The following is a 25,050-nucleotide window of genomic DNA, read 5'->3' on the forward strand; positions in this document are numbered from 1 at the left end:
ACGGAAAAACAGAAGTCACAGAGCAGTTAAACTACTTCAGGTGAGACAAGAAAGAGGTCTCCATTCCATTGCCGCAGCAGCCATGGAAAATAGGTTTAATGTGCTGCAGGAGGAGGCATCTGCTTGTAAAAATTGTCACTACGGCTGGTCCCCACCGAAGGCCAATATTTTATGGTGTAAGGGAAAGTTTATGGTGTAAGGGAAAGTTTATGGTTTCAGAGAGAGAATTCCCACGGGAATTGTTTCCAGGGGGAGAATTCTGTTGCTATAGTTAAATTAGCCTTCAAAAATGGATTCTAATTATTTACTCTGTTGCTTGCTTTTTGGAGAGATGATGATGAAACAGAGCTAAGAACACCATTTTGGAGCGGGAATCGAAATGAAAACAAGCTGCCGGAACAATCTTTTTTTTTTTTTTTTTTTTTTGCTGCATGAGTGGAACCACAAAAATTCGAGTTTTCTAAACAACCCTGAAATGTGACCTCCTAACCTTTCATAAGCAAAAGAAAAATGCACATAGTAACATAGTAGTGTCACAGCAATTGCAATTACAGGAAATAGGATTTATAAAGGAAGATGCTTCAGCCTATCTTAGCAGGAAATCCACCTGATGGCCTGCTTGCTCTCTTGCAGGGAAGGCATTATTTGGGTCAGGCTGATGATGGCAAGCTGGCAGCCTCATGATTTGGAAGGGCAAGAGAGGGAACTGACTCATGACTTATGAAACTCTAGTGCTGCTGGCAGCTTGATTATGGTTATGGAACAGGAGCTGTGTGTCGCAGAGGCTTTCCTTCCTTTCGTGCAATATGAAGGCCGTGATGGAAAGCAATTAGGCACAGCATCCGTTGCTGGGAAAGCCCCTGTTGCAGGTATCTTTCCCTCCCGCTAGCTGTGCCCTGGGAGGCGATTTATGGGGGGGAAGGTGGAGCAATAGTGCTTGCTGTCTGTTAAAGGACTAATGGGTACATCCATTTATTTCTTAGGAGTGGCTTAACTGTGTTAGTGGAAGCCAAAAGGTATGGTAGAATCTGATCCCTCTTAAGCTTAATTCACTCTAGAGGCAGTTTGTGCTCCCTTTAAGTTTTTCCCTGATCATCTTGCTGAAGAATAGCTGGTTTTCTGCTTGTTTTCCAGAAAACCTTTTAAATATGCGTGCTGCATCGAGAGACACGCACTAGCGGATCCATCCACAGCAGACAGGAAGACTTTGGCCGTGCCAGCGGGAGCTCATCTTGCGAACAGCAACAAAACCAAATTATTTTCAGATACATTTTTCTCTTTCCTGGTAAGCAGGGTAGGGCGTTGGTGCCTGGTGCATTGAGTCAAGGGCCTGCCAGACCCGGAGCACAAAACCTCCCCCTGGGAGAGCTGCGGTCCCTCCCCTCGCTCCCACCCTGCCACCGGCCGCGGAGAAGCCGTTCCCCAGCCCCGGGACCCTCCTCGTCTTGCGGGGCGGAAGAGGCACGGCGGCAGCGGCGGCTCCTCCCGGCCCCTCGGCAGGCGGGGCGAGGCGGCCGCCCTCCCCCTGCGCCCGGCCGCAGCCTGGCGTCGGCGGTGGCAGCGGCGGCGACGGTGCCTCTGTCCCTCCTTCCTCGGCAGCAGCCATGAAGTCGCTGTGCCTCGTCACCGTGGGGGTCCTGGCCATGACGCTGCTCATCGCCAGCATCTCCTTGCTGGTCGCACACGTCTTCCAGAGAGTGGTGGATCTGCAGGTGAAGCAGGTGAGAGCACGATTCCCGCCCCAGTCTCTCCTGACGGGTTTATTCCCTCTCAAAATAACCCTGGGAGGAGAGGGAGGGAGGGAGGGAGGGAGAGGGCCGGCGGGTGGCGTTGTCTGGCTCCCTCCTTGCACCGGCTGTGGTTGGGCGAGGGCAGGAGCATCCCTGGGCAGTGAAGCCCCCCTGCCCTGCACCACCCGGCTAGGCTGGGGCTCAGGATGGAGCTCAGGATGCAGTGGGCCCGGGCTGGGTAAAAAATGAGTAAAAAGGAGTAAAAATTAGTTCTTTTGAGGCAGCTTTACTGGCTGTGAGGCAGCAGCTGTAGTGAGGAGCCCTCTCCAGAGCAGCAGCACATGAGGTGAGCAGGGGACACCTAAAGCACCCCTCCTGTTTTGCCATCCCTGTCGTAGATTTGCAGCTTTCATACAGTAGCTTGTTCTGCTGCTCCATTTACTGCTGCCTCTGGAGCACAGCCAGAGGTGCTATGGGCTGAAACACATGCTGGTTTACCAGGCTGGGTGATGACAGCGAGGCATTTCACCCTGTTGTTAAAGGCCGCATGTAGCGCGCTTTGGGAACACCCATCCTGGCATTGTTACGAATGCAGAGCCCTTCGCTGTTTTTCGTCTGCCTAAGCTTTTGTTTCTCTCTCATACTGGCTCTGTGCATTTAACTCGTGGTCCGGTGAGAAGGGTGAACTGTGGTAGTGTTAGTAACTCCCTTAAAATGCCTGAGAAGCATGTAAATGAACAATTATTTACCTGCCTAGTCTGAGGAATATTCTCTTCTCTGCTGTTCTGAAAGCGGAACCAAGAGTGCTAACAAATGAAGGGATTTGACCAGTGCTATTGTCTGACTGGTGACCAAAGCCTGCTGATCCCCTGTGATGTCCTAACCCATGTACTCTTCTGTTCTTTGGGGTATTGACAGGGAGCACTTCCTTACATAGAAGATGTATTGTCTTAACTCAGTTTGGTTTAGCAAGTGCAATTTTAGGTTGGCAGTCAGCTTAAAGCAAGTTGTGGGACTTTGAAGTGTGCCTGTAAACTTCAGGGGACAGCAAAAAAAAAAGAAAAAAAAAAAAAGGCTACTATAGGGTAAGCTGTCGGTCGTGCAGCCTGCCAGTGTGTCAGCTGCTTTTCAGGAACCGCTCCTACAGCTACTCCTGCAGCGTTTGTTCGCAGGTACGTGCCTCTGCCGTGCTGGAGCGCAGCGTGGGTAGTGGATGGTTTATCCTGTAGTCATTTGGTTGTCAGTCCGTACCTTTTCTAGGCGGCCTGACAGCCAGGTGTGAAGTGATGTGAGTGTTAACGTACGCAAAGCTGTATGCCAACCAAGCCAAATCAGTACAGCTCTGCATAGGCACGTGCAGTTCCATCTCCCAGATCTTAGTTCTCTTTGGAAAGGAGTCTGTTATCCTCTGCATCACAGCAGAAGTTCTCGTTTCAAGTCTGTTTCGTGCTCTTATCCAAAGAGCAGTGGGGTAAAGAAAATGGATTGGTGGGAGAGTGTAGGACTGTCGGGAATTAGGCGTGATCCTCCTTATGCGTATTAATCTCTTAGCTACATGCTCCTTACCCTTAATGGTTGATTATGTAAGAGTAAGTTGGTATTCGCTCAGCAAGGCTTTCAGTAATGCAGGATAAAGTTTCCAGAGCTCAGTCCTTTCTTGCTTACCGGTCTTCAGCTTGCGCTAGCGTACATCTGGATTGCACAGAATCAAGCGTCCTGCTCCCTGCGCTAGCCAACGACTCCCTCCTGGCCTTGTCCAGGAGCCACGCACACAAACTGCAGAAGTACAGCTTTCAGCCCCAAAGCAGTGTGCTCCCAGTCACTCTGCTCATTCAGCTGCTTTCCACGTGTGCTTCACCCCACGTGAGCTTTTTCTCATTTGCATGTAGTCTAGAAAGTTGCTGTCTGTTGTGTAAGCGTCTATGCAGCTTAGAAAATCTTGTGCAAATAGACAAATCTCAATTTGCCGTTGAAATGTGGCAAGGCTCAAGATTTTCTAGCTCTCTGCGGTCCAGGGCATTGGACATGAAATGTTATCTCTGCACTCTGGCCCTTCTTAGCTGCCTCAACCTCTCCGTCTTTGGAGGAGTTGCAGAAGAGGCAAGAGGTTGCCCTTACGATAGGTAGTTCATGTTCCTTTGAGGGCTTTCCAGCAGTCCTGAAACAGAGCTGACTTGCAGCAAAGAGTTTGCAGTCTCAACTACAGCTGAAATGGAAGGCCGCGTTTTGGAGCAGCTGGAGCACCTCTGTGTCCAAACCCAGGACCTGTGAACCACTGAGGATGGGTCAGCTTTCAGTAGGGGGTTTGTGTGCTGCGTCCTTCCAAGCCAAAGGCAGGGTTCTTGGATACAGAGGGAGTGTGGGAAGAGGGGGGAATCCAGCCCGGCGTCAGGCTCCACATCCCCTTGAAAATTAGCAGGCAGATGTGTAGTGACAAGGACAGTGGGAGCACCTTTCCCAGAAGGCATTCAGATCTTGTCAGCTTCTTCTGTCTCATTTGCCAGATCAGATGTCCAACTTGTCCAATATCAGTTTGTTGTCAGGGGCTAGCACCTGAAGCTCCATTGAATAAGGGCAAAAAACCTGTAATGAACAAGAATAAATTAGCTGCCCAGAGGAGAAAGGCTTTCCTAGCTGCTAGCAGTGTTTGCCTTATGCGACATGTTGGTTATATGGCTATGTATTTTATTGCCATAAGCGTGCAGTTTATGCATATGACAGTCTTTGATTTATGCACCTAATTCCAAACTTGGGCAATCAGTCCTTTACCTCAAGTGTTTTCTTTATACCCCATACCTTCCACTGGTAATTTTAGAAAACGCTTAGTCTTCTAACCCCTTGAAATTTCACTGGACTCTTAGTGCCAGCTGTCTCTAGAGCTGGATTGTCTGGAGTGTTTAGGGGACAAAAGGAGAGGGAAGATATTTTGTCCCTTGATTTAGTTTATGTCTTGATCTTCTATTGTTGTTGTTCAATGTGAACTGCTAGAGCTCTCGGCATGGTTTAGTGCGGAGGCTTAGATGAAGGATCAGCTGAGACGCTCCTTTTGAGCAGACCATTCCCAAGGCGCAGGGTCAGAGAAGTCTGCTCACGTTGGTCTGAAAGCTTACCCTATCACTTGTCTTAAAAGTTGCCATTAAATTCTGCCGTAGATGAATGCATAAAACTATGTCTTGGAATTAGAACGTTTTGCAGTTCCAGGGGAAGAAAAAAGAATTTAATTTTCTGTGTAGGTTCCAAAAATGTTCAGTACCATTTCCCACCCCCGCTATCGCTGCCAGTAACAGTTACAGTTGGGAGGGGAAGCTCGCTTTTTATTTTCTTCTTGTGAAGCGTGGTCAAGATAAGGAAAAGCCAAAGAAAGAGGTAGCTGCAACTTCAGGACTGGCGTGATAAATAAAGTCAGTGGGAAGGATGCTATGGTACACTTGAAATGAGCGTGGACTCCACGTGGAACGGAGAACCCCTGCTGTGCTTCTGAGTGAAGACAGGAGGTGAGACTGTCCGCTGCTTTTAGGTTTGTGATCTTGCAGTAGGTACACCCGTGCATCTCTCTGAGATAGGATCTCTGGGTCTGAGGCCTCTCTAGGCTACTGCCTGCAGGATTAGTGTCTGACTTGAGGTTTCTGAATGCTCTAAGTTGCGTCTCTTGTTCTCGCGTATAAATGGATCAAGAGGAAAGGCCTGATTCTCTGGCCTTACGCAGTACAGCAGCAATAGCTACAGTAGAGCTGTCTGTCTCACGTATTTTAGGTTAAAGAGCAGTCCTGTGATCTAATATCTCACAGCCCACCCAACCTAGTAGTGAACACAAGCTCTGACACAAAACCAAGCAATCCCAGTCATGTAACATCAGATCCTGCTCTGATGTGGAGCAAAGTCATCAGAGCTAAACTTGGATGCCGTCAGCTGAGGGACGTGGACATATGTTTTGCCTAAAAATATGTGCTCAGATTTTTCTCTCAGGTCCAGGCTGTGTAATATCATGTGATAGACCCAAATATCCCTGGTAACGTTTGGTGAAAAATAGATGAAGAGGGCTTACTGTATTTCATTATTTGAGAATTTCATGGGAGTCTATCTGAATCCAGCTGAGAAGTTTGTGACTCTGGGTTTACAGCTGGGGCTGTCACTGTACGGAGCTATAAATAGGCACATCATTTCCGTGGGAGATCCAAATGGTGTCGTGCAGGTCCAGGAAAAAAATCACCAGATGACTTTGTTTCACTGCCCTTTTGCTCTGTAGCCAATCTCCCGGGGGATCACTTAAGATTTCAGTTATCTCAAGAGCCTGTATTTAAACCAACCTGCCAGCGAAAAGCTCCTTCATTTCCTCCTTATTAATGCTCTTTGCATTTAATCTGGTGCATATGTGTCTATATAGAGAGCGCGGTAGAAACCTATGTTACGTTCAGCGATGCTACATCGAGTTGGGGAGCTGCTTGTTTTCAGTCCAGCTCAGGAGAGGGGGACAGGGGACGTGGCCTCCCTGCACATGGTAAATGTGATCCCTCTGTCGTAACGGATAGACCGGAGCCTAAAACTGGAATGAATATGACCAGGGTGCACTTGGATTTTTAAACATTGCACATTTAGACTGAGTAATAATCTGTTGTTTTAGCTGCCTCATATGAGAGACATTTGAGCAGTAGACAGGTGCCCTGAATATGCTTAGTAGTTGTTAGGGAACAGTTCCAATTCCTGGATATGGATGGTTAAGGTCAAGACAGGCAATAGTTACTCTTTTTGTCAGTGTCAAGCTTATACCCGTTGTGTTTCCTGCACGTGAGAGATGTGAGCTTTATACAGTTTGGGAAGGGAGCAGACATCGGTAGTTCGCTACACCACCACCTCTGCAATAATTGACTTTGTAGCTACTTGCATATGGAGAAAAGCTATCACGGTCATCTGCAGGTGTCTTAAATACATTGCTGTCTCGCTCCCAGCCCTTTGTGGTGGCATCGTGGAAACAGTATGCCTGATTTGGGCAGATTTTCTGTTCCTGATCCTACAAACCAACGTCAGGAGGGCTCTGTCTGAATACAGGGATGAGCCTCCTTGGCATAGATCGCAAGAAAAGAGGATCAAAAGCATTGGGCTGTGTAGGAAATGGTACATAGGAGGTGCTGGTAGTTCCAAGAAATGCACAAAGCTCCTGAAGCATGTCTAAAATACATTTTTTTTTTCTGTGGTGTGCACAGAATACGTGCTTTGAAATTCTCAGCGGAAAGCAGTCTGCAACTGCAAAGTGCTACCAGCTGGGTTGGCTTTAATTGCTATTCAGCAATACTGCTGCCATTCCAAGCTCTTGCCAATAATTTTTTTCTTTGAAACAGTCTTCTCTTTATCTAATTATTCAAAATTAAAATCTACATGGAGAGAAAACAGCTCCTGAAGTGGGAGGGCCAAGAATGAGTCCTGAGGCAACTGTGGCTGATAAAGTTAAGACCCCGTAAACAGTAACCAAGAAATGGCAGCTGTCCAATCTTCCCTGCTTTCGAGCTTGCACTTACAATATTTGACTTGTTTTCTCAGAAGAATAGGAAGAGCAAGTGTTGATGAGACCCATTTAATTGCAAATTATTCCCCCCCTCCCCTTCTTCTGCCTACAGGTGATAAGGTTTTCAAAGACAGAGTTTTCTTTGTGCTTATTCCTGAAAATCCTATATGAAAAGCCTTGATTTTGGTGGTGGTGGTGGTGATGCTTCTATAGTTGGGGTGAATTTTAGCTAAAATGGAATGGTAATAAAATGAGGGGTTGAAACCCGTATTGTATGTTTCTAATGTAGCTATGGACAGGTACGGTTGTGACTTCCTTATAACATGTATGTGCTGGTAGGTAAAGGAATTAGTGATTCATTACTTAAGCGCTTCTGTCATAAAATAATGATTTATAGCTTTTCTTTTGTAGGGCCACGTTTTATTGGTTACAAAATAGAATGAAAGGAGATGCATGCATTGCTGTAGGGAAGTAATTAAAGACAGAGGGTGAAGAATCGTTGCTCTATTCAGAGACCTCGGAAAGGCACGAATCCCATTATGCCTACGTGAAAGAAATTTCTGTCACGTGCAGGTTTTCCTCACAGGCCGCTGAAAAACAAAGTCTAGTTGCTTTGGAGACAGAATCTCCCACCTGTACTGGAATCTGACATTCTTAGGCAAAGAAATCATAAATGGAAGGAATCTAAGCTGCTTTTCTGGCCTTGTTCCTCCTAAGAGGTCTCTCTTAGGCCCTCTTGGCCTCCCTCTGTTGAGTTCCACTTTTATCTCTGATGTTAGGTGTGTTTCGTGGTATCTTACACCAGGTTAGGTTTTTGCTGTCACAGAAAACGCAACAGGATGGCTGGGTAAGAGCTGATAAGTCTTCCTTCTCAAAAATGTCAGGCAGAAGTGTTTGTGGGAAGAAGTGGAACAACAAACGTACGCCCCTAGCCTGCCAGCGATTGTAGCATGTGTCTGATCTCGTGAGATGCTTCAAAGTGAAACATGTGTATAAACATTTGTAGAATTGCGGTCTCAAATCCTATTGCCTGTGTTTGTTCTGAGGACATGGGATTCCTGTCTTTCCTGTAAATATCATACAGCGTCTATCGTTAAGAGCTAATCTGTCTTTCTCTTGTTTCAGGGAACAGTATTGAAAAATGGCACGGAAACCTTTGAAGCCTGGGAGGATCCTCCTCCACCAGTCTACATGCAGTTCTACTTTTTTAACGTGACAAATCCTTTAGAAGTCCTTCAAGGCGCTACTCCTCTTGTAGAGGAAATAGGGCCGTACACCTACCGGTAGGACCATTTCACTATTTTCACCTTTCACTAAATCTGTTGCGTGTGAGGAAGCCAAAAAGCGGGATCCAGAACGCTTGGGATCCCATTCTAGGAGAAAAGCTAGCTGCTGGTGTGTGAGTAAAAGTTCATGCAAGGGAGCAGGGTCATACACCTCCCAGGCAGTATAACTAGACTGACACTTGGAGAACTTGGAATCAATTTCAGATTAAGCCAGTGACTTCTATCACGTTTGGGGCAAGATTTTGCTTGTGTGCTGCTGTTCCTCAGCTGCTGAACACAGAGGAAGTTGTTTGCAGCCTGGCCTATTGTCTTAGGAGAGAAAAAACAGTGACTGGTTGGATAATGTTTGAGAGTCTGGGGAGAGGAGCATTGCATAAAAGCGTGATTCATGTGTTTACTCAGAAATTAGTTCCTAGCTGAAGTTGCACAATTCGCATCGGTAAAAATGTGGCCAGAAAACCAGTTAGAGAGTGGTACTGCAGGGATCTTCCTCAGCCAACCCTCGCTATAAAACCTACGTAGATTCAGACATATCTGCCATTTTTACAGACAGCTGGACTTAAGACCACGTGCAGTGTCGGAGCTTATCCAGCCTCTTGAACTCTGCTTCTGCGTGGTATGGCTACACCCTGAACAGTCTGAGTCTGCTGCACGTGGAGAGATTTTCAAGTCACCTTAGGAATGAGTTTTCCTTTAGAGCTTCCTTCTGCTCCGCTGCATGCAGCGGTGTAAACCAGGAGCAGTCCTGTGGCAGGAAGCGTTACGTCTTGGAAGTCACGGAGGTGTGAGGACCACGGCAAAAGCGTTGACTGCTCGTTGTCAGTCTCGCTTCAGGTCACATGCGCTCATTCAGACCGGGCGCTGGCTCAGTGCCAGAGGGAGTTATCTTCACCTATGCTGCAAAATGATCAGAATCTGGTTGTTAGTATTTGAAAAAAATACTATAGAATATATATAATACAGAATAAAAGTGAGAGCCTTTGCGGTAGCCTTGGTCTCTGCAGTCTCTTGCTGTTTCTTTCCTCCCACGCCTCAGCTTTGCTTTACCTTCCGCCATCAATCTTTTCCCCATCTCCTCTGCATTTCAGTACTGTGTCTGTTTAGCCTTGGCAAACTACATGTGGTACTTTGGCAAAATACCTTGTATTAGATAAACCAGTAGAGCTGGAGAAAAGATACATAAGCTTTCAAGTTCCCAGGCTTTTCTTCAGCTCTCTGTAGTATAATGCTGATAATGAGTCAGCAGCGCATTCTCTCAGGAGATAAATAGGTTGGGATCTAGGTGTAATAGAGCTACGTGAAACCACATAGACCTGTGCTCTCCTGCACCCTGGTACTCAGTCCCCTTTGCTAGCTTCTTTTTTCCCTTTCCTTAGCTCCGAGTGTCTTCTGGGTGTTTGTGAAGCTGCACCTTCTTCGTGAAAGATTTCAGTGGGATGGAGAGGGCTGGTGGTGTAGCTGGATGGGTTGGTCTGTGCCCGAGGGAGGCCCAGCCTGAGCGGCTGGTTTGTGGCTTGCTGGGAGAGCCTTCCCCTGCAACGCGCGCCACGGGCCGGCTGGGCTCTCCCTGAATTGTTTATTGCGGTGTGAGGGAGGGAGGCTGCGCGTTCCAGCGCTGCGTGTTTCAGTTACTTCTGGCTTGTTTGGTTAGCCTGATATTGACATGTCTGAACAGGATTCGATTGTGCTGTGCTCTGTCTGAGAGAAGAAAGAGGAAAGTTAGAAAGTGGAGTGTTGTTTTCCAGCAGATTCTTTAGTCCTTGCCTAGCTGTCACTGCCGGCTGTACCAGACTGTCAGCGGTGGGTGGGGGAAGAGAGGAGGCATGTGGGAGGAGAGGGAGAAGGGAGGGATGTTGCAGGCATACTGCATGCTCAAGCCAGAGAAAAGATACCAAGTTTGTCTCACAGGCCCCGTGTAGCAAAGCATTAGAGACTCGTTTAGGTGTAGCGTGTGACAGAACACCTAAAATGCCATAAGATGAAGTGCATGGCTCAGTGTTTTTATAAAACAGGGTATTATGGAGAAAGGCTGGAAGTGAACTGGCCCAGACAAGCAGAGGAAAAAAATCTAATGAGTCACAGAGAGGAGGTGGGACGGCTAAACAGAATCTTCTCCTGCGTATTCTTCCTGCAATTCGTAGTTTTGACCGACATAGATTGGAAACCCAGTTAGCGCAGAGGTAGATTCTGTAACAAAAATGTAGTAGTGCTTGTGTTTTTAAATCCTGGAAGTTGAATTTGCAGCATATGAAATAATTAATTCTAAAGTGCAAGCTGCTTATCTGCCCGAGTCGGCCGAGTCCCAAAGAACGCGTGAATGTTGTCTGGTCTCGCACGCATTTACAGCTTTTTGTCTTTAACATCTGAGATCCTCCTGCTTGGACCCTAATCAGGGAGTATTAGTTTACTCTCCCGCCCTTGCAGAGTTGGAGAGGCTTCTCAGGTTAACTCTGGCCTATTTTAAGGAAGGCGCTTCACAAGTGTCCGTGCGCATCCCCTCAGTTCAAGACCTAGGGTATCAAGTAGATTGGCAACAGCCTCTTGTACAGCAAATCAAGCTGGAAGCGTTGCCAGACCAAAACCTTCCCAGGTGGTAGGGATGCTGAAGAGCGGTAGATAAGCTGTTTGTGTAAGGAGGATGGGAACTGGTTGGTTTCTCACAAGAATAGTTTCACTGGCCTTTCCAGTTTGCTTTAAATTTGAAAGACTGAGCCAGAGCAATACAGCCTGTCGTGAAGCCTCATCGATGGATCTGGTGCAGCCAGGATAGGATCTAGGATCTGAAAAGAATGAAAGACATCATAGCGCAGGGTCTTGCAGACTAATTCACCCTCACATCTTGGGACTTAAAATTTACACAGGAAGCAAAGCAATGTAAATGTCAACAAACTCTTGAGTGAATGTAGACTTACGAAATACAGTGTATTTCACTTCGTGTGTACGCCCAAAGGATCATGCCACAAGCAGACAACCTGCCATTTCCCTTTTCAGGTTTGCTGAAGACACGTGCGTAGCTCATGTTGAGCCTGAGCCAGACGGTTCTACGGAATTGTGTGTTTCGTTTTTGTAAAATGGTAGTGGCAACAGACTGAATTATGGTTATGACACGTGTTTCAGGGTAATTAAGATCCGACTTCCTCATCAGGCCAGCAGGTAGCATTTGATGTTTCTTGCCAATTGCACTTGTTTGTCAGCAGTCCTGAGTTTTATGCTGCTTGTCTGAGTGCTTAGACAGTGACAGAAGCTACCTCCCAGGCCATGAGTAGTTCACGGCAAAAATTCAGTTGCGCTTCTCTCGTGTCCAGGATTCCTGCCTGAGAAGTAAAGGAGACGAGCTAAAAGGAGGCTTGTTCTGGGCTCGTGTCATATGTAAGTCCAGAAGTCCTAGTGCAAAGTACCTTGAAGCCAGCAGAAAGATTCTGGTAGGTTCTTAGGTCGGGTTAATGAGACTTACGTGAAGCCTACATCTTGTTCTGCCTGGGAGTGAATTTTGCCTGCAGCAAAGAGGCAAAAGTTTCGCTTTCGAATTGTACTTCAAGGGCAGTTCCATAGATAGTGCCTCTAAATCCATCTGTACTGTCTGAGATTGTTCTCTTTCCTTGGAGGTTTTTAAAGATGAGGCAAAATTATAAAGTGCAATTAACATGTGGGGTGACTTTTTTGGAAGCACCCTGTGAGGTCTGATTCAGCTTGCACTGACCCAAAGGGAAGTTCTGCTGCTGACAGCAGCAGCAGCAGCAAAAGTGAATCTACTCCTAATGAACTGAAAATCCCATCCTTTATGGGCTTAAAGCAGTAGAATAGCCGTAAGTTAATTGCAATTCATGTTACGTGTACTTGTTTAACTGGATTAGAGAACAAACTCTCTTATTTTTCAGAGAATACAGGCCAAGAGTGCACGTCCAGTTTTTGGACAATGGTACCAAAGTATCTGCTCTGAATCCAAAGACGTATGTATTTGAGCCGCAGAAGTCCGTTGGAGACCCTGAAGTGGACCTGATTAGAACAGTTAATGTTCCTGCAGTGGTGAGTTCTCTTTCAGAGATCAGGCTCGTTAGGTTTCTATAAGTAAGTGAAACCAGGGATTTAGAGATGTCAAATGCAAATGCATAAGAGGAACTCTGACTTTTGAATGAGAAAGTTTGGAATGCTTGGGGTTGTTTTTGTCAAACTTGCAAAAATTGCCTCCAAGTCTGCATCTCAAACGGAGAAAAAAAATAACAGAGGAGTTTCAGATACAGCTCAATGAAAAGGTGCTCTCAGAAGAAAATTCAAGTTGAAACGTGCGCCCCCAGACTGGGTTAGGTGAAAGTACTCTGCAAAGGAGGTCTCATTTTGGTGATCAGAGGCAGACCATTATTTTTTGTCTCATCCAGGGATAGTGTGAGAACAAGCAGATCTAAAGCTGTCATGCCTTCCAAAGGAAATCAGGCTGTACTAGAAGACTTGTCGGTTGCGTAACTAAGCCTTTACTCCCCATACTAGTTTAATTGACTTCGATTACAGGGTACGTTCATTTCTACTTTTTCCCCAGCATTTCCAAAAATGTCTTGTATTCGTTCATAAAATCAAACATAAATGCACCGTACGTAGTAGTAGATAGGACTCAGCTTACGAAAAGTTGCGAACAGTACGGTCACTGTATTTACAGTTCCTCCCAGGCATCTGAGTGGTGGTAAGTATTGTCTCTTGTTCAGATTTTTGACTGCGATGTACTGTAATGGGCAGTACTAGAAGAACTACAGGTTGGTTTGCCCAAGGAATATTCCCTTCTTTTATTTTTGCTGTTTTAAAGATGTTGTAAAATCACTTGTCAGCGAGAAAGGAAATAAATTTTGGAGGAGTTGGACTCGATGGTCCTTGTGGGTGCCTTCCAACTCGGGGCATTCTGTGATTCTATGGTATTGTTTGCATTTTGGCGAAATGCCTATGTCTTAAAAATGGCTTTTGAAAATGTAAACTGTAACTTCCTAAGGGTGGAATTCAAAGCATGTCTCCAGCTGTAATATACTTGTGAAATTCAGGCTGTTTAGAAAGCGGTTTTGCACTTTTCGCTTAAAATCCATTCTTAAGACTGTGGCAGTTAATGGCATGAAACTGAGCTGGTGGTGTGCCCGTGCCAGGCTGAACGGGGATCTGCAGGAGCACATCCCTGTGGGAGATAAGCTGAAGAACCTGTTAGCCAGCACGTTACTTGCCGCGAGTGGAAATAATGAAACTGAAAATACGGTTGAAACGTGCAATGCTGAAATGTGTCTGTGTGTCTGTGTTTGTATGCAGCTGGTATTATTTATTCTGCAATAAATCTGACAATAAATCGCTCCCTTATTCCAATCCCCTGGCAGACTGCGATGGAGTGGACCAGGTCAACCCCTCTTCAATTTGCCACTGAGGTGCTGCTGCTTCTGTACCAAGAATCCCTGTTCACAGTTCACACCGTTCACGAATTACTGTGGGGCTACAAAGACAGGCTCCTGTCAACCATTCATCTTTTGCATCCTGAGATCGATCCAGTATTTGGTTTCTTTAATAAGGTAACTGGTATGCACGACTTTGTGACGCTTTAGGTGGGGAATGATGTCATTGCTACAGAGCTTGGACTGTCGTCGCCAGCCAGTTGAGAAGGATGTGCTGGGACTGAGGCCAGGAGGTAGGCTGCAGGGATAGCAAACGGATGTTCCCGCTTCACTTTGGCTGTATCGGGCTGGTAGCACAGCTGTGAGAGTTTTATCTGACTTCCCTATTTCAGTTGTGGATACGCTGTCCAAGGGTGGATGTAAGCCACTCCCCTATGCCTGTGCTGGCTTGAATAACAGAGGCGCTGTGGGACCAGTTGTGCAAACTACTAGAACAATTTCCTGACCGATTTCCTTAGTAATTGATTGAAATTGCGTGGTATTTCTCTGCTGGAGCCATTACTGGCTTCCACGGTGTTTCTGATTGCCCGTCATTTTGGGCTGTGGGGACTCCTTGTTTCTTGGAGATCACCTGCAGTGCTCAGCTTATTTTCTGTGGGTTAATTTTTTTGCTAAGGGCTGTTTTTTCAGAGGCAAATTTCAAAGGAAAAAAAGGCTAATCTCATGTTATGTTTGCTGCACTTGGGACGTGTAAGAATCTAGCCCAGTCACTTCCACCTCATTTATATTCGAGGTGGAGTTTAATGAATTGCACTTCCCTCAGAGGGAGTCCCTCACTCCTAGGGTGGATTTGAAGTGCTGACAGCTTAAACTCCTGCCGCCGCGTTGTAGTTACCAGCCAGCTGTTACAGAATGACTGGAACGATTAAAAACTCGCGTGTCTGTCTGCAGATGAATGGAACCGATGATGGAGAATATGTTTTTCTTAGTGGGGAAACGAACTACCTTAACTTCTCAAGGATTGTGGAATGGAGAGGAAAAGAGTAAGTTTTTCAGCGTGGTGTGGCCTCTGTCAAAATCTGCCCCTTTTCACGTTTTGGATGAACATAAGCGTTGTTTACAAAAAAAAAAAGGGGGGTCCTTTTATTCTGAGGATGGCGGTAGCTCTTAGCAGCTGTAGCTTGAGACCAGCCCCCCAGCAGTTTGGTTTGCGTCACGTAACTGGGAAAGGAAGACAGCCCCGGCCCTTAGAGAGCAGCCTGCTGTGCGTACTCCCCTCCAAATCCCTGACTGCCCCTTGCCAGAGGTGACCCTCTCTCTGCTCCTTCCTCTAGGACACCCATCCCAGCCACCTGTGCGGCCAGTATTCCCGCATCTCCACAGCCGGTATTCCCAGACACCACCCTTCCTTGCTGCTCTGTACCCAGAGCCGAGGCTGGGACATCTTGTGCCTGGGTATCTAACGCTTCTTCAGCCGGCAGCGTGGGTTACAGAGAAACCAAAGAGGAACTACCTGAAGCGTCCCTCTCCCATTAAACAAAACATCTGCCAGCAATTACGTATACGGGAGGAACTCTTGCAGACGTATTCTTGCTTGCCTGGCGCCAGTTTAAAGAGACTATAAATGCAGTTTAAACCGATTTTAATCCCCTTTTTTGTTAGCGGAGCTGAGGCCAGAGGACTTAGCGCTGTACAGGTCTGATTCTCGTTTGCTTAAACTCTGAGCTGGCATCACCTGACCACCGCTCAAAAAATGTTTTAACCCTTACTCTATTTGCTTCATTTTCTTCAGGTCTTTGAGCTGGTGGACAACAAAGACATGTAACATGATCAATGGAACAGATGGGACATCCTTTCACCCGCTGATTAGCAAAGATGAGAAAATTTATATCTTTTCTTCTGATTTCTGCAGGTAAGGAGAAAATGTCACTCAGACTTTAAAGCAGAGCATTTACCTCCATTCCTCTGGAGGTTTCACGTTAGGCTGGTGTTTCTCCTCCCGTGATTTTATTGAACAGTATGAGGGTTCTGCATTTATTCACGGGATGAAGGTTAACAGAGTTACACCAAAAAAAACCCATCAAGGTAAGGATGTGCTATTTCAAAATGAAGATACAGTGAAAACTTGGAAGACGTCTGGAAAGACTGACTGAACGGCCTTACAAGGCTTGTAATGAGGGGAATGGAAGGATTTATATGAATTTTGCCTGAACCTTCTTTCCTCCAAAATCTTCCTCTGTGCCCTGCTTTGTTAGAGAACCCAGATTGGCCTCTTTAGAGCTTCGTGACTTGACATAATGCCGTTTGAAATGTAACAAGATGCAGAAAATGTTGGCGTTTCCTTCCTCATGTTCCACCTTGTCTACTCCCTTGCCCATTTCCCTGTCTGTGAAGAACAAAACCGATCTGAAATTCTTTTAAGTCAATACAGATGTGCGTTACGCTAAATTCAGGATTTGCCAAATGTTTCTGTCTTGCACGACCGTGTTCCTTTCCTCGTCCCTCTCAGCAGCGTGTACCAGCACTGTCTCACACAACACGCAATAGCAACGTGGGGACCGGAGCGAGACCCGGAAATGCTGAAGGCAGGCATCTGTGTCCCTGCGGCAGCACAGCTGGCACAGGATCCTCTGTTTTGTGCAGCAGCAGAACGATGAGATTTTTGTATTTGCTGATCAAAAGCCTACTAAAATTAATACAGAAGATCGTTGGAATGGGCTTAAACCAAACCTCTGGCTTACTGTAAACCAAAGTTGATACACAGGCATCAGCAAAGAGACATCTGCAGCAGGTGTCAGTGTGTGCTCAAGACTAACAAATCTGGGTCTGGCTTTTCTTCCTCGCAGATCTTTGTACCTGGTGTACGACAGCTCAGGAACTGTTGCCGGCATCCCAACCTACCGCTTTGTGCCCTCTTCTATGGTATTTGCCAACACGACGGTTAACCCAGACAATGCTGGATTCTGCGTGCCGTCAGGAAACTGCCCTGGCACTGGCGTCCTCAACGTCAGCATCTGCAAGCAAGGTATGTTAGCAGGCAGTGGAGGCAGACTGGAAGGACATCAGCGGGGAACGTATTTCTCCTTTCTATCTGAAATAAATGAGGCAGTTTGAGGCCTGGAGGGTTATGATTGTGCTCAGTGAAATCGGCCACCAACAAGTGATCATTTGGTTGTAAAATGCAGCGGTGATCTGAGGGGATGTTCCAGCAATGATTTAAATGCTTTAGTGGTAATAATAATGCAATGATGTAAACTGCTCCAGCAATGATTTAAATCAAGGAATCGGAAGGAAGTACCAGGATCCATACTGAAACAGCCTGGGCGTTTACCCTGTGCTCTTATCCAGGTAGCTGTCACATCTGAGTAGCTGAATTAAAACAGTGCAAAAGACCAGCATGCAAGCTGGAGGCATGAAGCCGTGCTGATGCTGCACAAGGGAAAACTTGCTTGTTCGGAAGAAAGGGAGTCAGAGCATTGGTTCTGTGGCTCCAGAATGGACTTTTCCTTTCACTATAAATGGCACAGCGGGAGGAGTTCTGAGGTCCTCAGAGACTTCCTCGAATCCTGCTCTGCCTTTTTTAGGTGGTGACTTCCTATGTTTTCACATTCCAGGTGCTCCAATATTCCTATCAGCTCCACATTTCTACCAAGCAGATCAGAAGTTTATAGAGGACATAGAGGGCATGAATCCAAAAAAGGAATATCACGAGACGTTTCTGGATATCAATCCTGTAAGTGCAGCCTTTTTTAAAGGGTTATATAGGTGAATCCAAGCACGTGGATTTAGGTCACTTTCTTGGGTGGCGTGTATCGACATAGTCCCATTGACCTCAGGGAAGCTGTACTAGTTTACGTCGAACTGATCTATTTGTATTTGCTTGTATAGAGCAAACTTTGCTGGATAGCAAGAATTAAAATACTTTTCCCATCGTGCCTGTGCAATTAGAGATGCCATCAGACTGATCATGATGAGATGAAGGGGTTAAAATATTTCTTGGAAGCAGATGAGGCTACTTTTCCTGTTCACCCTGCCATCCCAACCATTTGCGTATTATCTGGGCTGTGTTTTCCCCAGGTTGAAGAAGCTAGGTATGTGGACCACGAGAGCAAATCAATAAAGATTCAGTGGATGTTGGACTCAATTTAGATAGCATGGAGTCATGAGAGGGGAGAGAGAGAGCTGTGGTGATTTATGTCTTTCCTGAAAGTTTACAGAGTTGTTGGTATTCTTACTGTGAAATGTCAGGAATAAAGGGAGCTTGCAGCTGCCGGTCCGTGGTTTGACCCTTGTGGTTTAACCCCGGTAGGCAGCTAGGCACCACACAGCTGCTCGCTCACTCCCCCCCAGGCAGGATGGGGGAGAGAATCAGAAGGGTAAAAGTGAGAAAACTCAGGTTGAGATAAAGATGCTTTAGTAAATAAGAAACAAACCCAAGAAAAACAAGTGATGCAAAAAAATCCCAGCTGGTCACCACCAGCCAGTCCTCGAGCAACAGCAGCCCTGGCAAACTTCCCCCGCCGTTTTTCGTCGCTGAGCATGATGTTATACAGTATGGGATATCCCTTTGGCCGCTTTGGGTCAGCTGTCCTGTCTGTGTCCCCTCCCAGCTTCTTGCCCACCCCCAGCCTACTCACTGGCAGGGCAGTGTGAGAAACAGGAAAAGCCTTAAGGCTGTGTAAGCACTCTTCAGCAATAACTAAAACATCCCTGTGTTATCAACACTGTTTTCATCACAACTCCAAAATGTAGCCTGATACCAGCTACTGTGAAGAAAATTAGTTCTATCCCAGCTAAAACCAGTACAGCACTGATCTCTACATCCACACGTACAAATGTAGGTCGTGGGAAAGAGCAAAATCATGACCTTCCTAGTTTACAGAAGCAGAGTATTCTGACTCGTCACGCTGTTAGGTGTGGCTAAAGCAGGAGGAAATGTCATAATTCCTCTCTTAAAATCTAGTGCAGATGCTGCTTGGTATCTGGTTTGGTGCCAGGTTCTTCCTGTTACCCTGCTCCTATTTACCCAGCTTTTTTGTACTACCATAAAATGAGCTCTGCGCCTCCCCTCTCTCACCCGCTCTCCAGACTAAATTTTGCTGCTTGAACGAGGGAAATATTTCTGTGCGACCAATTGCAACGCTTACTGTAACGGTGGCATTACTGTGAGAAGCGTTTCACGCTCGTTATCTCTGTGGCCGTGCGCTCCCGTTGGCTGCGGTCAGTATCTGGTTTTCACCCTTTAGAAAGAAGGGTTTGTCTTGCGGCTGAGATTGCGGAGTCTCTGCAACAGTGCTCAGAAAGCAGAACAAACAGCTGTAGGTGGCGGCCTTTTCCAAAGCTACAGCTGGATCTGGAAGAAAGGGGATCTCTCTGTAGCCCAAGCATAACTTTGCACCCTCATCTCTGTTGCAGCCTCGTCACATCTCCTTAATTCAGAGGCAGACTGGAATGTAGGTATATGAGTTACAAGAGTATCTTGGTCAAGCAATATAAATAATAACACCAAGTGGGTCTTGTCTTGCCTCGTCAAATCCACCCCAACGTAAATATTAGGTTGTATTCTCCCAGTTCCTTTTTTTCATGTTTACTCGTGGGTTGGTTTGTTGTTTTTTTTTTTTTGACACTGATTTCTTCTATTCCCCAGCTGACAGGGCTTGTCCTGAAAGCAGCCAAGCGGATGCAAATCAACATCCACGTCAGAAAATTACCTGAATTTTTGTAAGTGTTCTCTGCTGCCGGGTGGATATCTCAGACCTGATTTGATATTCAAGGTTAATTTGTCTGTAGTGTTCAGATGGAATCTTGGTTGGAGAGAGCAAGTGAGAGGCAGAGAAATCCAGTCAAATCTCAAGTGTAAGTGGCAGGATCCTCTTTTCTCACAAATCAAGCAGATTTTGCAGTTCCAGCTGCAGAGTAAAGACAGTATCCAAGAAAAGCAAGAGATTATGGACAGTTTCCACGTGGTGCTTGTGATGGCATCAGTCATATCACGCTGGTTTGTTTGCTCAGAGAGAAGGTCTGCCACAGTGGAGTGCAGCTAGAACTCAAGAGAGTGGCTACTCGCTGCAGTGAGGACGTGCCGCCCTACTCTTCACAGCTTTTAGGAGACAAAAATATTGTAGTTACCATCGTTTCTCAGCAGTGGTCACATGAAAACCAAACGAGAAGGCGTGACCCCAGACGGGGCTGCTCGTGCCTTTCCCTGACACGCACAAAAAGTAGTCCAAGCCGTCTGTCTCACAACAGCTGGCAAGTCCTGTCTAAAAATCAGGAGGGAGGGCTGATTCGGTCAGCTGGAGGGAAGTACCTTGCCTGTGGCTGCGTTGCTCTGGTCAAGAGCAATCTTTGTACTGCAGCTTTGGCAGTCAGTACAACCCTGCAGATGGGAACAGTGTACAGTCCCACGTGACGTGCGAGTACAACGCCCCATTTCGTCTTTGTTGCGAGTGGATTCTGCCTGGTTTTCCGGGTGTTCCAGTTGGAGGGGGATGTCCCCAAACTGCAGCTCAGTTGTGCAGAAATACCATTCCCTTTATCTTGCGTCTTTCTGACACGTTGATTTACTCCTCACCAATGCTGTGTGATAGCTGTTCTTCCTACTCAGCTTCTGAGCTGATGTTTATTGGCACAGCTTTGCTATATATTATAACTAAAAAGGAAGTATTTCATCTGCCCGATCCTCTTGGGAGAGTCGGTGATGTTGCTTCAGATGAGCACCACCTTCTTTTCTAGTGCCCAGGAGCTGCTACATGAACACAACTTACGAGTAAGCTGTTATTTCATGTGTGCCAAGTGTTGGGCGTTTTTTGCTGCTACGCGCATGTCGCTTGGACAATAGTTTCTGTGTTTTACGAGTATGAGTAACCTTCAACATCAGCTTAGCTTAGCATTCCTGCTGACTGGCACAAATCTGTCCTTGAGTCGGTTATTAATGAGCCTCTTACGGATCACACACTCTCTCTCTCTCTCTCTCTCTCTCTCTCTCTCTCTCTCTCCCCATCAAGTCCCAAAATACGCCATCGCTCCCAAAACGGAATTTATTATTCATCTTGGAGATTGAGATTGTTCTGTTCCAGTAGGGGGGTGAAAGTTGACAATAAAAAGGAGCAGCCCAGAGGTTTTTTAGGGACGGTTTCCTCGTTCGTTGTTCTATTACAATCTGTCTTCAAAACCCTCAAGTTGAAAAGTTGCAAAACTATAGTTTTTAATTGTTTTTTTTTACACAGTGAAACAGGCAACATCCGAACGCTCATTTTCCCAGTGATGTATATAAACGAGGTAAATATTTTTGTTATTTCTTTGCCGCATTGTGGTATGTTTATGCTTGAAAAAAATACTGTCTTGGAGCTAACCAGAAAAGAAAATGCTGTTTGTCATGTTGTTTTATACAGTGATAGGTAGGAAACTGTTGCTGTTTGTTAACTAACATCCTCCTGCTGCTTGTTGACCGTAGCATTAAGTCCAGCCCTGCAAAACACACTCAGTCAGCCAGGCCTTTTAATTTCCAAGGTGTTGGCCCTGAGGAAAAGGGCTGCTCAGGTGAGGAGGTGGGACTTTTCACAAGATCACATCTTTTTTTTGAGTAGTCTTTTGTGAATGTTCCTAGGCGGTAGGTGGATCACTGAATTCCTTGGATCCAGGGGACTAGTTTTGATGAGGTACACCATTATTCTAGGCCTATATTATTCCATTCCTAAACTGAGAGTTAAAAATCACTACTCTAGTTTTGAAATGCAGACTAGATGATCCTTCTGGTCACACGAGGAGAGCTAAGAATTCTTAGAGGGAAAGTGTATCAAGAAGAATGAAGCAGAGGTGGAGAGTCATGGGAGTGTTGTTTCCCTACCCTTCACAAAAGTAAAGCTGTCTAATATAAAGGAAGAACAGAAATAAATCTTTTTTTTCTCTTCATCTCTCTTTGCTCCAGAGTGTTCTGATCGATGAAGCATCTGCCAGCAAACTCAAGCACGTCCTGTTGGAAGCCAGCGTTGTAACTGGAATCCCCTTCTTAATCATGGCTCTAGGAATTGCTTTTGGGATTGTTTTTATCGTGCTCGTGTGCAGGTCCCGGGGAATAAGTGAAGAGGTAAGGAGCATTTGAATTTGACCTTGCTTACTGTACATCTGCCTGTATTTGATTTTCGTTTTGTTGATTTTTACCTGTTCAGTGGCCTTCCGCACACAAACGTTTTCATATGTTGTTTTTGTTTAAAATGACCTTTCTAGGGAAGGGAAGTTTTAATAGACTCAGAATAAATGCACCAAAACAAAGGAATGGAGCCAATATAAGAAACATGGTAAGGCAGGTTGAGTCTTCTGTGCCTAATTCCCTTGCCAACAGTAGTAAAAAAGAATAAAAACAAAAATCAGCCTGTCTAGAGGACCCCGGAGGATAAGATGCAAAAGTCCACCGTATTTGATGGACAGATTAGTCAGCGACAATCTGGCAGTGTTCTCGGTAGCAACAACTGTGTTGTGCCGGTTGACGATTTTTCAGAATCGTAATGCAAATTTATGACCAAAGAACAGCTGACTTTTACAGACAACAGCATGCAGGAGTTTTATGGAGACAGTGCTACTTTCTACATCTATTTATGACGAGTTCTGTCACAAAATGACATGCTGGCATTAAGGTTGCTAGTCACGGTGAAAGCTGATGCCGAAATTTCACCCTAATAGGCAGGGCAGTCGGGTTCAGACGAGCCAAACTATGGGTCCTTTGGTTAGAGAAATAGACTGGGGACTCTAGTAGGCTGCTTTCGCCTTGTAGTTGCTGCGGTCTTAGCGTGGTCTTGCTTGTGTGGTGTTTCCTAAATACTTTCTAACAGTGTGAGAAAGTGCCCTCACGCCTACCTCCAGAGCAGCCAGCCACACCGTGCGTGTGCTTTGTCTTAGTGGGACCCGTCTGGGTCAGCGGGTCCCCCTGCCATCGCATCTCCAGTGGGACGAGGGGTGCGACGGTGGTGGCAGCAGTGGCGGCACTTTGGCGGCGAGGTCTGCAGCCTCCCTTCCTCGAGCGGTGGCTTTGAGCAGCTGATCTTTGGCTCTCTTGGCTTCATGCTTCATTTTCTCTCTGGGTACCCAGGAAGCATTTCGTGAGCAGGTGCTCTCGGGACTGTAATTCAGGTTCCTTTACAAGAGAGACTGGGACTTTTTCCTTGGAGCCTGCCTGTGTTATTGGCAGGCTCGGCTAGAGAGTCCAAACTGTCCCATGGCCTGAGGCCCCTGTACCAGGCATTCCTGCCCCACCTACACGTATAGCTTCGTACCAGCTCTCTTGGCTGTTCTTGAACACTGCACAGGGATTAAAATCACAAAGGGACACCTAAATTCCATGTTTTCTCTGCATTGCTTTTGTTGCTTTTCCTGCAAACAGAAGTAATTGAGCTAGTTACAGCTCTCCTTGTGATCCCCCTCCCACCAGGGGGGTTAGGGCCTTCTGTAAGGTGCTAACAGCGAGCCCTGGGTCCCTGCCCAAGCTGCCATCCACCCTCTGGCGCTTTTTTTAGTGCAGTGCTGGTTCTCTTAAAGGAAATCGTGCTTAGAAGTAGGAGCCAAGAGCTTTTCCCTTTCCCGTTTGGTCTCGGCAATCCAGCTTCCCCACCGTGGAAGCTCTCTGATGTGCCACATCTAACTTTGCCGTGTTGCAATTTTTTTTTTTTTTTCCTTTCAGAGTACTGAAGATGAAAGGTCCCCGCTCATCAGGACGTCTTAGTAGATTTTCTTTAACATGTGAGCTTGGAGAATAAACTATTAGAGCTGACCTAATACCAACTACCACTACCCGGCGTTGTCCGCTGCGGAGAAACGATCGTGTCGAGTATAACTTTTTGTGGTATAGAGATGGAAGAGAATCTGCACTGTCGTCAAGGGAGGAGACTTTTTCTTACCAGCTAAGTTACAACTTTAAAACTACATTTTAAAACTGCTTGAGATCCTGCTTTTTTCAACCCCACACTCTCTTTGTACCTGCACCGCCAGCCGTAGACGATCATAACCACTGTATCGGCGAAAATAAAATGGCCTGCTTCGTGACAGGAACGACGCGGGTAAAATTTGCAAATGGCCTTAGGAGTGTGGGCCGCGAAGTACCCTTGAAGAAACAGAGCGGGCTCCCGTATCGCCCAGGAACAACGGACAATTTTGCTGTAGGCCTAGTATTGTCTTTTCTGTCAAGTGTTGCGCGCTACTTACTACCGGTATGCACTGACTGTTTGTTATTAATGTCATCGGTCCTTTCACAAAACCGAGTTGTACAACTAATCCAAAACACTGAGTGAAACTTTGTTAAGCATCTGTGGTTACCAGGTGAAAAGAAGGGGGCGATTTGACGTGCTTTTCCGTACAGACCTCTTAACTGTTCTAACTCTGCGCAGGATCCCATTGCATGTTAGCGATGCGTTTATCCTTCAGGTTTGGGGTTTTTTCTTCAACTTAAAAACACAAGACTGTCCTTGAGGGCGGAGGGTACAAAAATGGTGTTCTTTTTCCTCTGGTATTTGTGTCACGGTTCTCGGCTGTGTGGTTTGATGTGAATGCAGACTTGGCAGTTACATTTACGGTTTAGGATCAAAGCACACCTCTGCATTAAGGTATGCATAGGGCCTTGAGAAGTCATAACACTTTCTTTTACCTGTCAAGTGGAAACTTGTTTTAAAAATCACAAAAGTATTTTTTTTTTTCCCCCAATTAAAAGAATATTCTCGTTGAGAAGTATTTCCATTAGATCTAGGTAGCGGAACGTATTTTTAAAATATATTATTGTCTTCTAAATAGAGGCAGTGGTTTTTGCATTATTTTGGTTTGGGGTTTTTTCCCTGGCTGGGGATGTGTTGAGCCGTTTTGTTCACCTGGAGCCAGTTCCAACTGGGAAGTTTCAGGGGGGCCGCAGTTATTTATGATCTGTATTAGCTAAAAGCAGCTGGCCCGGCCCCACGTCCTCACAGTACCGCAGCTGCAGCTTTGCCTCTTCCAGGCGTTTGCCTCAGCAGAAGGCCAGAGCTGGTATCCTAAACCTCGGCCGAGGAGCAGGACTCCGGTGGGACGCTCGCCTGCCTGTTCCCTCGAGAGCTGCAAGCGTACGCCCAGGGACCGAGGAACTCGTCACAACTTTCTACAGCGAGTCATCTCCAGGCTGTTGTTCGGGAGCAACCGCTCAATTCGACACCATGGGC

At 46.3% G+C, this 25,050-nt stretch overlaps 1 protein-coding gene across 1 annotated transcript; it reads left to right on the forward strand.

Moving 5' to 3' along the window:
- Window positions 1-1,434: 1,434 nt before the first annotated feature.
- SCARB2 (scavenger receptor class B member 2) lies at window positions 1,435-24,653 on the forward strand. The gene is made up of 12 exons (XM_009477182.2): window positions 1,435-1,721; window positions 8,356-8,513; window positions 12,395-12,542; window positions 13,862-14,050; window positions 14,825-14,916; window positions 15,666-15,785; window positions 16,720-16,898; window positions 17,488-17,606; window positions 19,521-19,594; window positions 21,103-21,154; window positions 21,804-21,962; window positions 23,550-24,653. Exons 1-12 carry the CDS (start codon window positions 1,605-1,607, stop codon window positions 23,589-23,591), a joined length of 1,449 nt encoding a protein of 482 aa, XP_009475457.1. The 5' UTR covers window positions 1,435-1,604; the 3' UTR covers window positions 23,592-24,653.
- The last annotated feature ends 397 nt before the right edge of the window (window positions 24,654-25,050 follow it).

This window comes from Nipponia nippon, unplaced genomic scaffold (assembly GCF_047370975.1).
Source record: "Nipponia nippon isolate SJK-2023a ecotype South Korea unplaced genomic scaffold, ASM4737097v1 scaffold_6, whole genome shotgun sequence".
NCBI lineage: Eukaryota > Metazoa > Chordata > Aves > Pelecaniformes > Threskiornithidae > Nipponia > Nipponia nippon.